The following is a 12,815-nucleotide window of genomic DNA, read 5'->3' as shown; positions in this document are numbered from 1 at the left end:
TGGAGCAGCACAGATGGGTCGCTGCAGGTGGTTCCTGGGATTTCTGGTGGGAAAACAGCTGGGATGTGAGGAAGGGCTGGGAGAAGCCCTGTCCTTGCTGCATCTAAGCCGAGCCCTGCCTGGAGGGAGGATGCAGCCAGTCTGTGCCTTGCTCAGCAGGATCCTGGCTGTGACCATCCCTCTCTGCTCTAACTGGGACGTGCTGGATTGTCGTGGCCCCTGGACCTGCTCAGCTCCCCTTGCTGAGGTGTGGTGGCATTGCTGCTCCCGATGGATCAGGATGGGTCTGCCTCCAAGCCGGAGAGTCCTGAGTCTGAGTCAGACCTGCTGTGGGATGCGGTAATTAGCACTAAAACAGAGCTGTTTGTGCCGTTGGAGAGCTCAAGGGGAAACTGGTTATCCTGTGTTGGCCAGCTTAGCAGCGAGCTGCCACTTCTGAGGTTTGATTTTCCTGCCTCTGATCCAGCCCTGCCTCCGGTTCCTGCTGCCAGCAAAGGCTTTCACCTTGGCCCTGGCTGTGCCCTTGAGCAGTGGCAGGAGCTGAGCCTTTGGCTGGCAGCACGGCTGCTGCTGGAACAAGGTTGTGCTGTCAGATTTCCTCTGGGCTTGTGCCTGTCTTTCAACCTGTCCCCTGCTAGTATGGCCTGAGCTTATCAGCATCTCCAGCCCAGCCTGGCTGCAGTGATGGGTGAGATAAGAAGCTTCCACAGGAGAAGGGAGCAGGGCACCAAGGAGGACACAGAGTTGTGCCCCACAAGGATGGGTTTGAAGGTGTGAGCCCTCGGGGACTGCGGTGGCTTTGCTGCTCACACAGCTGCTGCTGGCTGTTCCTGTGTTGCTGAGCTCAGCCCCGATGCCATGCATTTCCCTTGCATCTCAGCAGGTGCCCACAGCATTTGCTGTGTGCCCTTGGGAACACTGCTCAGGTGACCAGGACCCACATCCTGCCTACACCCCAGGGCCAGATCCCTACTCTGCTCCCTGCACCCAGGGTGACCTCCCAGGAGCAGGAGGTCCCTGACCTGCTGTCTTCCCTCTCCAGTCAGTGGAGAACAGGCACATCCTGGAGGCCTTGGCAAAGATTTCTGATACCCCTGCAAACCAGCTGGCTCTTTGCAGTGGCCTTTGCTGTCCCAACCCTCCCTTCACAGCCCTTTCATCTGCCGTTTTTGCCAGTTTTGCACAGATGCAGTACCCAGAGATTAAGCTGCAGATTAAGGTTTTACTGCATCCCGAAATGGGTTCCAATTCTGAGTCCCAGCAGGACCAACGTGCAGCCAAATCTCTCCTGAAAGCTTGCTGGGCTGGAGCTGGGGAGAGATCTCCCACCGTGTTCTCTCACATGCATGGAAGGTAGAGCCCTGCATTATAGCCCAGGTGAGGCACCTGGAATTGCATCCAGTTCTGGGCCTCTCACAACAAGAAGGATCGAGGGGCTGGAGCTTGACCAGAGGAAGGAATGGAGCTGGTGAAGGGTCTGGAGCACAAGATAAGCAGCTGAGGGAGCTGGGTGGAGGGGTCAGCCTGAAGAAAAGGCTCAGGGGGTACCTTCTCCCTCTCTAAAACTCCTTGACAGCCAGGTGGGGCTCTGCTCCCAGAGAGCAAGGGACAGCACCAGAGAAAATGGCCTCAAATCTCTCCAGTTTGGAGATGTCAGTTTGGACATCAGGAAGACTTTATTCACTGAAAGCATTATCAGGCATTGGAATGGGCTGTGCAGGGCAGTCACTGTGGAGTCACTGTCCCCAGAAGTGTTAAAAATGCATGGATGTAGCACCTGGGGACATGGGTTAGTCCCTTGGCAGTGCTGGGTTAAGAGCTGGACTTGATGACCTTAGAGGGCTTTTCCAGCCTTAGTGATTCCATGGTTCTATGATTCTAAAAGGAGCTGGGCAGCCGAAGGCAGGAGCAGGGCTGTTGTCTCAGCTCCAGCCTGCCCCCACCCAACCCTTTCCACCAGCATCTTCCCATCCTGGCTGAGCCTGCTCTGCCACCAACACTTCCCCTCAGGCTGGAGGCTCCCCTGGAAGTCCTGCACATGCTCCGTGTGCCTGCAGAAGCCACCCCATGAGTCAGGCCATGTGGGCTGTGTGTGTTTGTCCCAGCATACAGGCACTCTCATGGCTGGGATTTCCAAAGCCCCATCCAACACCACAGCATATCACAGAATCATGGAATATTTTGACCTGGAAGGGACCCACAACAATTACTGAATCCAACTCCTGGCCCTGCAGAGACACCCCAATAATCCTGCCCTGTTCAAGAGCTCCTGCAGCTGTGGCAGTCTTGGGGCTGTGACCATTCCCTGGGGAGCCTGTTCAGCACCCAACCACCCTCTGAAGGAAGAACCTTTTCCTATCCCACATGGGGCAGACTGCACATTTTGCCCAAGATGTAGGATATTGCAACTTGTCCCAGAGGAAAGTGCTTTATATGGCACAAATCCAAGCAGATTAAAAAAACAGTACACCCACAGAAGAATATATGAGCAGTACATAACAAAGAAAATGGGAAGCATGTCACAGGGCTGTGGGCTGAGTCAGCTGCTCCAGTAACCGCGATGCACAGGAGGTTTGGGTGGGAGCTGGGGGTCGCTGCCATGGACAGCACATGCCCCAAGAGGAAGGGGGTTGGGGAAGGGTGATGGGAGCCCTGAGGAGCAGTGAGGGGCTGTGGGTTAGAAGCCATCAGTGCGCAGTGGCTGTGGCAGGTCTGACACACTGATCTGGAGGTTGAGCTCTGCTGAGTCCAGGGTCGTGGATGGGGTGTGCACGTGGTTCCCCTCGAGCATGGCGATCTCCTCGTGATGCTCCTGCCGCAAGTGCCACAGGATCTCTCTGGACAAGAAGTGGGTGTCTGCTTCTTCTGGCTCTGGAACAGAAGAAAGACAAAACCTGCCTTCACTGGTTGTCCTGGGGCAGAGCTCTGGGTGGGGAGCAGAGTCTCTGTGAGATGCCCCAAAATATGCAGAATTTCCTGCACAGTCAAAATACAGCTTTTACTTCTCACTTTCAGCACAGCAGAGGGAAAAAATTCAAACACCAAGTGCAGAGAGGAGAGTAAAATTACAGGCACTATGTGCTGGATTCCCAGTAGTGCTTGTGAAGGGAACTGCCTTGCTGGATGGAAATGCTTCTCCCCATCAGGGAGAGTGCTGAGTTTCCTCTGAAAAAAACCAACATTCATAATAACAAGATGCTGATTTCATCTGGTGGGGGTGAGGAGATGGGAGATGAAAAGATGATGAGAATGAGGGAAAGCCTCACTGCCTCCCATCCCCTGTCAGCAGGAATGGCACTGAGCCAGCACACACTCGTCCCACTGCTGGGGAGGGCTTGACAGCCCCAGCAACTTCTCCCTGGAACATCAACAGCAACGGGAGCTGCTGCTTCCCCTGGATGCCTGCTGTTATACTTAATCCTTGCAGTAGACAGCTTGTCTCAGGTCCCTTTGGGGACTTCAGCTAGGACAGCCAGTGCTGCCAGTACCTTCCCTGTTCCTCTGATCCATAGCAAGAACTCCTTAGAACCATGGGATCATGAAATATCCTGAGTTGGAAGAGATCCACAGGGATCATCCAGTCGAACTTCTGGCCCTGCACAGACACCCTGTGCCTAAGAGCATTGTCCAAATGCTCCTGGAGCTCTGGCAGCCTTGGGGCTGTGACCATTCCCTGGGGAGCCTGGGCAGTGCCTGATCACCCTCTGGGGGAAGAACCTTCTCCTGATATCTAGCCTGACCCTGCCCTGACATAGCTCCAGCCATCCCCTGGGTCCTGTCCCTGGTCCCAGGGAGCAGAGGTTGGAGCTTCCCCTCAGGAGGAGCTGCAGCCCCCTGTGAAGCCTGACCTCAGTCTCCTCCAGCTGGACAGGTCAAGTGCCCTCAGCTGCTCCTCCAGACCCTTCACCATCCCTATGTCCCTCCTTTGGGCATTCCCTAACAGCTTTAGATCTTTCTCACATTGTGGTGCCCAGAACTGCCCCAGGATGGGAGGTGAGACCACCCCAGCTCAGAGCAGAGCAGGACAATCACCTCCCTCACCCAGCCAGTGATGCCATGTTCAGTGACACTCCCATTTCCTGTGGGAAGGCAGCCCCTCCCTTCCACCCATGGCAGCAGGGGCCACCATGGCCCCTGACTGGGGACATCAGCTGATCTCTGCATAGACCCCCAACCCGAGGTCATTTGGGGCTAGAAGAGCACAGACACTGTCCTGGGAACCCCAACCCCTTCCCTTTCACTCACCCTCGTAGGCAATGAGTCGGTAGGCATCTGCACACTCCTTGGAGCCTTTCAGGATCTCCTCCACGGTCCTGTAGAAAAGCTTGGCCTGCTCCAGGCGCTCCTCCCGGCTGAAGGCAGCGCACTCATCCTGGGACATGGCATAGAGGGTCTGCAGTGGGGTGGCATATTCCACGGCACAGTGCCAGAGCTGCGAGGATGGAAGGAAAAGACATGGGGACAGGAGGACAGGGCAAAGGGCTCCTGGGGGACTCTGGCTCTTGGCAGAGCCCTCAGAACCCCTCAGCGGCTCCTTGGCCTGTCTTGCACTGGTGCTGTGTGCTGGAACACTGGGACAGGGACACTGGGTCTGGCCCCAGTGTCCCCCTGCCAGAGCAGCTGGCTTAACAGGTCCAGGTGTCCCCTGTGCCAGGTGGGCTCTGGGAACTACCTCTGCCCATGGGGTGCAGCCACTGGCTTTGTCAGTGCTCTCAAGAGTAGCCTGGAGGGTGATTTTCCCCATGGAATTTGGTCTCCTAGCGAGATATCCCTTCCCTGTGATCACACTTTCTTGGTGGCTTTCTGCTATACAAAGGGAAGTGGAAGGGCAGCACCAATCTCTGCTCTCTGTGACCAGTGGCAGGACCTGAGGGGACAGCTGGAGCTGTGTCAGGGGAGGGTTAGGCTTGATATTAGGAAAAGATTCTTCCCCCAGAGGCTGGTCAGGCACTGAACAGGCCCTCCAGGGAATGGGCACAGCCCTGAGGCTGCCAGAGCTCCAGGAGAGTTTGGACAACACTCTCAGGCACAGGGTGGGATTGTTGGGACTGTCCTGTGCAGGGCCAGGAGTTGGAATTGATCATCTTTGTGGGTCCCTTTCAACTCAGCATAATCTGTGATTCCATTCTTCCAAGTCTGAGCATCTAACAAAAAGCTGGAGAGCAGAGAAGAGCAGAAACATTGGAAAGGTGGAAGCACAGCTGGAAGGAGGCTGATCAAAGAAACAAGGAGAAATCTGATAAGGCCGTAAACATTCCAGGAGGAGCAGGGTTACCAGTAAGTCTTACACTGGTTAAACTGGAAGGTTTAATGGAGTAAATGAGAAGGACAAGGGATGTGATCCCCAGGTAAATGCAGATTAGCAGGAAGTTCCCAGCTTTGGCAGGCAGTTACTGCCGTGCCCTGGAGCAGGTGCCAGCAGTAACTGCGTCGCTGTGAGGGACTGGGCAGGAAGCTGAGGGGCAGAATTACTGGAAAGCCAGGTCCAGGCTCAGAGCTGCCGGAGCTCCCGGGGAGCAGAGTGACTCAGCAGGAGGCTGGCAGATGGAACACAGCATCAGTGCGTGCAGCAGAGCAGGAAAAACCCGCCGCCGACTGTGCTTCCCCTGGAGCAGGGCCAGGAGGGGCTCGGGGTCCCTGCAGGCAGGGCTTTGAAAACAGCAGCTCAGAGCTCAGCCTCGGCCAAAGGGCAAAGCAGGGGACCCAGGTGAGGAGCAGAGCTCTGCCAATGCCTCCATCCACAGCCTGGGCCAGCAGCACCAGGATGTTCCCTCCTGCAAGGCAAAGGGGTAGGGGCCAGTCTGCGGGGAGATGTGGGAGGAGATGAATGCAACGTGAGATGGAGAGATTTAGGGCTCAGCAGCCTGCAAAAGGGGTGACTGGGGGAATGGAGGAGAGTCAAATAATGACTCACACAGACATCTTCAAGCACCTCTTTACAACACAAGGAAACATTCATCCTGTGGGAGGGGATGCTCTGTAGCCCACATCTGCTTTTTTTCTGCTCAGTTTTCTACTGTTTTCTGGACTTAAATCAGCTCCAGGAGGGGTTAAGCAAGCCCACCATCCCTGCAGCTGAGGCTGGGAGGAGGTAGCCAGCAGGAAGGGGTGCAGGAATAGGACCTCTCCATCTTGTGGAAGCCTGGTGAAAGCTGGGAGCATCTATTAGGAGAGGGGACAGGCTCCTGTCCTTACAGCCACTTCTGGGGCCAGCAGGACCTCTGGGATGATGCCCCCAACACTGCTCTCAGTATACCTGGTTTTCTTCATCCCTGATTGCGTAGAGGCTGTGTTTGTAGGCCCTCTTTTTGATGCCACCTCGGGCCAGGGTGGTTTCAGTGAGGTCTGTCACATACTGGATATTGCTGTCAGTTTTCTCCAGGTCATCACAGACATTACACCTCAGAGGGAACAAGATGTGGAGCTTCCAGGTCTTACTGCATGCCAGCAGGTTGGGATGGGCTCTGCTGAATTCCTCCATGGACTTTTTCAGCCCTGGTGGAAAAGAGCATTGGGCAAAGGTGCCTGGTGTGAGTACAGCTGCATTCTGCCTTGCTCCCCATTTCCCTGCTAACACGGTAAAAGTGGGAGGATTGTTATTAGGAGCTATTTCTATCTGTAGGCATGAGAATGCAGGGAAACAGCTACGTACGTGGCAGGACTATTTTTAGGTACCCAACGTAATAGGACCAGGCAAGCCCATGGGCGACGTTCTGCTTGGACCTCTCGGACATCTCAGATATCTCCACTGCTGAGGGCTTCTGTGGAGGGAAGGACAGACAGAGCAGGTGATGACAGCAGCCACCTGGGCCCATCCTTAACAGTCAGTTCTCCACAGGGATTGGGGAGCTCCAAAGAGATCTGGAGAGTGAACAGCCCCACCACCCCTTTCCACCACCACGCAGGGCAGCAGGACAGAGCCCCTGACAGCCCCCATAGCCCCTGCAGAGGAGGGAGCTGGGAATTTCCCTGGCAGCACCCTCCACTGGGATCATGTGTCCCAGTGCAACTTGTTCATCTGCCCTGTGCTTCCAGCATGGGAGAGGAGGCATCCCAGTGCCTGATGATGGGATTCCCAGTGGCCTCTGCCAGCTCTGTGTGAGTTTAGGTGGAGATGAGTGTCCAGTTCCACAGGCACCTGACAGAAGCACCTTCTGCAGCCTGTGTGGCCCTTCCAGTGCTGCTGGGGCACAGCAGAGCCCTCCCAATGCTGCAGAGGCACCTGGGGCTTGGCTCTGCCCCACACCACTCTGATAATTGAGAACACATAGGCTCTGCTTTCCCCTCAAGCACCAGCTTGACTGACAGATTTAAAATACCCCTGTTTTTCATGTGGGGGGTGCTGTGCCATTCCCTGGAGTGGTTGTGCTCATGAGGAGGCAGCCAGGCCCTCCTGCCAACACTTCTGGCAGCATGGGGCCAAGGGAGATCAGCTCTGCAGGCTGAGCTGAGAGTGTTCCTCCCAGCAGGCTGACTCCAGGTGGGCTGGATGTGCAGAGGCCACGCAGAGGTGGCCACATGTCCCCATGGCTGCTTATGGCTGAAGGGCTCCCCGGGCAGCCAGCCAGGCTGGAGGTGTGGGAGCCTTACCTGGAGCCCCAGGGCGAGGATGAGGAGCTGGCACAGACTGGCCAGGATGAGGTGGAGGCCAAGTGGCTGCCCATCACCGAGGAGAGCCACGTAGGCTGAGCCACAGACGAGCAGCATGGGCCCGTGCCAGCGCGGGGGGAAGCAGCTGCTCAGAGCCCTCCAGAAGCTGCCATGGTGCCTGGGTGGGAGAGGGAGACAGGAGTCAGGCTGGTGGCCACCCACCCACCCTCTGCAGCCCATGGGGCACTGGCCAGGGCTGCTCCCACCTCCCAGCTAGTGCCACCAACCTGCCAGAGCACTGCAGAGCCCTGTGGGACCCTGCCCAGCACACCCCAGTGCCCCCAGCCAGGAGAGGGCTTGGGTCCCTTGCAACACCCATGGGACTCAGAGGGAGCAGATGGAATGTCACCCTGGACAGCAAAGGGAGACAACAGCCCCCTGCCCTCCAGCACTGAGTTGGGGGGAAAGGCTGGGGGCCAAGATCTGATCCCCAGGGAAAGGGCACACTGGGGAGTTACCGTGGAGAGGAGACATCCATGGACATACAGGGCAGCTGGGCAGGGGGAGAGGTGGAGCTGAGAGGGCAGGAGGGTGATGGAGGGCAGTGTGCTGCTGGGCACAGCACAGCATTGCCCCAGAGGGCACGTGTGGGCGCAGAGATCGGGAGCAAGCCCCACCTCACCCGGAGGGTGCAACGCCCTTGTCCCCAGGGTGGTCCCAGGAGCCCGGCGGGCAGCCAGCCAGCCCCGCTGGCTCACCTGGAGTGGAGGTGGAAGATCTCCTCGGCCAGGTAGCAGGTGCCCTTGAGCAGCGCCCCGATCTGCAGGGTGGCGAAGTGGAAGGTGAGGCTGCGGGCGGTGGGCACGATGGGCTCCCCGGCGAGGAGCAGAGCCCCGGCACAGAGCGCCAGCAGCAGGTACACTGCGTGCTGCGCCCGCCCGCCGCGGGCCTGCGGGATCAGCGGGACATAGCGCTGCCTCGGCTCCCGGGACATCTGCGACACACGGGGGGGTCAGCACAGCTTGTCCCCGGCGCCCACGGCAGCAGCTTGTCCCCAGCGCCCACGGCAGCACTGTGGGAGGGATAAGAGCAGGTCAGGGGGACAAGTGCACATCCATCACTGAGCACCCCAAAGCACTCAGCTCCCCTGAGCTTCCCGCCTTGGGGATGTCCCCTGTGCCCAAATGGGCTCGGAAGACAGAGCCTGGCTGGTCACCGCGCTGCCAAATGGATGCCAGCCCGCCCCGCTGCGCGGCCACAGGGCTGCCCCTGCTGTGGCCACACTCACCGGAGCAGTTTCCAGGCGCCAGCCCCGGGTTTCCTGCAGGGCGCTTCCCGGGATCTGCGCTCCCGCAGCTGGGGGCTCCTTCCCGAGGCTGCTGCACACACGGACCCGGAGCCTCTGCGACGTGCAGGCTTCTGGCACATGGAGCCACGGGTGGAGCTGCACAGCTCCCAGCACGCAGAAAAGTGAAAATGAAAGGAGCTCTGGCGGCAGCAGGCAGCCTGTAGAGCGCCAGAGCTCTCCCACACAGGGCATCCATGAGGTCTCTATGAGCCTACGGAAAATCCAGGCACTGGTCGATGTGCCAGGTTTCGATATCCGTGAGTTTACACATCCTGGAAAGCCCCAAATCTGCCATGACATAGTCTGAGAGGAACTGGAATGAGGAAGGAAACCAGAATTTATTGAGATTTACTCTATCAAGGGCAGTTGATCTCCAGGATTGCATTGATTCAGCTCAGCAGGTTGCCAGGGGCAAAAGAGACTCCAATTCCATCTGGCAGAGGGTGACTCACAGTGCCCTGGATCCCCCTACCCCACACCCCCCACATTCCAGGAGATGCCAGCTCGGGAAGCAGTGCCCATGGGTGCTGGCAACACAGCAAGGGCTTCCTGCAGGCAGGCTCTTGGTGGCCAGCAAGGCCCTCAAGACTTCCAGTTCCTTGTTCCAAGCAGTGGTGAGGTATTCCCATCCTGGAGGAAGATGGAGCCCATAGGAGCAAGTGGGATGCACTTGAGGATGCTGAGGGAGATGGATGATGCTCTGGCAAGGCTCCTCTCTGATCTCGTTGGAATGTTGTGGCAATCAGGAGGTTCCTGGTGAGTGGGAGAAGGCAAATCTCACACCCAGCTTTGAGCAGGTGACCTGCAGCCTGCTCAGTGTCACCTCTGACCCTGGGAAGGTGATGGAGCAAATCCTCCCAGCAATCCCTGCCAAACACTCAGACGATGAGACAGGAACAGCCATCAAGGATTTACAGAGGGCACATCACATCTGATGGACCTGACTACCCAGAATGGCCAGAAAACTGGCTGTGGGGATGAGGGGAGAACCTTCAGTTCAGCAAAACCCTCAGCATGGTCCCCATGGCCTCTGTGGAACCAATCTAGGTAGATGCAGGCTGGGAAAGGGGGTCATTGTCCAGAACATGCTCAGGGTCCCATTGCTTTCCATCCAGGAATGTCCCTGGGGGCCAGGAGACCCTCACAGTCCCCACAGAATCACATGGCTCCTCAGGCTGTCTCAGGCTCATAGCACAAGGATCTTGATTTAGACGTGTCCACAGTTCACATTTAATTAAAATCATAGAATTACAGAATCATTTCAGTTGGAAAAGGCCCTTGAGACCATCGAGTCAAACTATTCCCCCAGCACTGCCAAGTCCACCACTAACTCATGTCCCCAAGTGCACACATTTTTTAAATCCCTCCAGGGATGGGGACTCCACCACCTCCCTGGGCAGCTTGTGCCAGTGCTTGACAGCCCTTTAGGGTGAAGGAATTTTCCATACTATCCAGCATAACCCTCCTCTAGTGCTGGCTTGAGGCCATTTCTCCTTGTCCTGTCCCTTGTTTCCTGGGAGCAGAGCCTGACCCCCACCTGGCTGCACCCTCCTGTCAGGGAGCTGTAGAGGGAAAAGGTCCTCCCTTAGTCTTTTCTTTAGGCTGAGCCCCCCCAGCTCACTCAGCCACTCCTCATCAGACTCATGGTCTGTTGCCCTTCTGTGGACAAAATTTGAGCATTTTCAAACCCAGAGAGTGGGAGGAAGGGCCTGGCAGTGAGCTGCTTGTTTCAGTGGTACCTTAGAAACCCCAGAAAACCATCTGGCCAGTGTTCCCAGCCCTGGGAGGGCTGTGGATACAGCCAACATGTTGTTTGCTTCGTCAACACAAAGGCTGGCTAAAACATCCAGCCAATCACTTCCTCCTCCAGCGCTGGGAAAAAGTTTGTCCCATTCCAGCTGGGCTTTGCTGACCTGCTCTGCTTGGGTCCCTGATGTGGTGGAGGGGCTGCCTGGCTCCCCAGCCCCCTTCTTGCAGGTCTCCAAGCAATTGGTGGCTCTCCTGCCCACAGAGCTGTGCCTCTTGCTTTCAGTTCTACCCTCAGCACACCAACACCTGCAGTATTTCTGTCTCACTTCTGTTTGGAGCAGAGCTGTGGTACCTGTGGACCTGTGGTCCAAGAAGTGAGTCTAAACTCCAGGAATGAGGTTTCGTAGAATTTTGGAATCATGGAACAGTTTGGGTGGGAAGAAACCTTAAAGCTTACCTCATTCCCAACACCTGCCATGGTCAGGGACAACCTCCCCTATCCCAGGTTGCTCCAAGCCCCATCCAACCCAGCCTTGGACACTTCCAGGGATGGGGCAGCCACAGCTTCCCTGGGCAACCTGATTTAGGGCCTCACCACCCTCAAAGGGAGGAACTCTTTCTCAATATCCCATCTAACCCTACCCTCTGGGAGTGGGAAGCCATCCCCCCTCATGCTGTCACTCCATCCCTTGTCCCAAGTCCCTCTCCAGCTCTCCTGGAGCACCTTTAGGCACTGGAAGGGGCTCTAAGGTCTCCCCTGAGCTTATCCAGGCTGAACACCCCGAGTTCTCCCAGCCTGTCTCCTGAGCAGAGGGGCTCCAGCCCTTAGAACATCTCTGTGGCCTCCTGTGGACACCTCCAACATCTCAGCTTGCCTGGGAATGGAGAGCCCAGTGCTGCCCAGTGCCACCCAGTGCCTCTGCACAGTGAACAAGAAGTGGCAGGACTGAAACTGCCCCCTTTGTTCTCCCCAGCCTTACTCTGGCCAACAATTTGCTTTTCCAGATCGTGACTTGATTGACATTCCCTCTGTCCCTGTTTGCTGTTATTCCCTCAAGCAGAGGGAACAAGAGGTCACATATGATACTGGAAGATTTTATATGCATAAAAGACCCCAGCAAGGCACCTCTCTGGACCACGAGCACCACAGCACCTCCAACTGGGCTGGTGTGACACCTGTGTGAGCCTTGGCTGGGCAGAGAAATTAACTCTGCAGAGATCTACAAACACTGCAGCCCTTGCTGAGATCAGGAGAACCAAGGAGTCATGGAATAACCTGGGCTGGAAGGGACCCACAAGGATCCAGTCCAACTCCTGGCCCTGCACAGGATGCCCCAACAATCCCACCCTGTGCCTGAGAGCATTGTCCAAATGCTCCTGGAGCTCTGTCAGCCTTGGGGCTATGACCATTCCCTGGGGAGCCTTTTCAGTGCCCCACCACCCTTATATTTTCCTGATATCCAACCTAAATCCCCCTGACACAGCTCCAGCTATTCCCTTGGGTCCTGTCCCTGGTTCCAGGGAGTAGACGTCAGAGCTGCCCCTGTGCTGTCACTCGGGAGGAGCTGCAGCCCCCAGTGAGGTCTGACCTCAGTTTTCTGTGCTCCAGCTGGACAGGGCAAATGCCCTCAGCTGCTCCTCATGTGGCCCCTCCAGACCCTTCACCATCCCCATGTCCCTCCTTTGGACACTCTCTAACAACTTTAGATCTTTCTCACATTTTGCTGCCCAGAACTGCCCCCAGATAGAGGCTGGGGCATGTGGCATGTCCCCAGCCAAAAGCCAGGCCAGGAACATGGTGTTTTCCCTGCCATCCCCTGGATGAAGGGCTGTGAGCAGGCAGCAGCAGCGTGACAGAGCTGGCTCTGCTGCAGGATGGGCATGGCAGCAGCACTTCCTTCCTTTAATCCCTTTTTTTTTCCATTGTTGTGTGAAAGCAGGTAGAGCTGCTGGCTTCATCCGGAGGGCAGGCTGCCCAGTGACAGCTTTTACCAGGGATACCTGCAGGGATGGGGTTCCAGTGCCAGGCTGGTGTCAAAAGTGGCTTTGGTCCCTTGGCTAAAAGTGCTGCAGTCAGTGTTTTTAGTGCTGCATTTGCACCAGCACTGTCCCTCAGAGGTCCCGTGTG

The 12,815-nt window shown here is 56.7% G+C and overlaps 1 protein-coding gene across 1 annotated transcript; it reads right to left on the bottom strand.

Moving 5' to 3' along the window:
• Nucleotides 1-2,409: 2,409 nt before the first annotated feature.
• On the bottom strand, nucleotides 2,410-9,176 carry STING1 (stimulator of interferon response cGAMP interactor 1). The gene is made up of 7 exons (XM_085073386.1): nucleotides 8,879-9,176; nucleotides 8,349-8,662; nucleotides 7,591-7,768; nucleotides 6,653-6,761; nucleotides 6,257-6,495; nucleotides 4,246-4,432; nucleotides 2,410-2,871 (listed from the first exon to the last, which is right to left on the bottom strand). The coding sequence occupies exons 2-7, from the start codon at nucleotides 8,582-8,584 to the stop codon at nucleotides 2,678-2,680; spliced, it is 1,143 nt and encodes a 380-aa protein (XP_084929512.1). The 5' UTR covers nucleotides 8,585-8,662; nucleotides 8,879-9,176; the 3' UTR covers nucleotides 2,410-2,677.
• Between the last annotated feature and the right edge of the window lie 3,639 nt (nucleotides 9,177-12,815).

The sequence above is a fragment of the Lichenostomus cassidix genome, chromosome 13 (genome assembly GCF_008360975.1).
Source record: "Lichenostomus cassidix isolate B80296 chromosome 13, HeHo_3.0, whole genome shotgun sequence".
Lineage (NCBI taxonomy): Eukaryota > Metazoa > Chordata > Aves > Passeriformes > Meliphagidae > Lichenostomus > Lichenostomus cassidix.
This window is presented reverse-complemented; position numbering and strand designations above follow the sequence as displayed.

Bases quoted from the DNA above. Each gene is read 5' to 3' on its own strand.
- STING1 (XM_085073386.1), bottom strand. From the start codon at position 8,584: ATGTCCCGGGAGCCGAGGCAGCGCTATGTCCCGCTGATCCCGCAGGCC. The intron at 6,762-7,590 runs GTAAGGCTCCCA...TTCCCTCCACAG, and splicing joins TCCTCGCCCTGGGGCTCCAG to AAGCCCTCAGCAGTGGAGAT. The intron at 2,872-4,245 runs GTGAGTGAAAGG...CTTCTGTTCCAG, and splicing joins CCGACTCATTGCCTACGAGG to AGCCAGAAGAAGCAGACACC.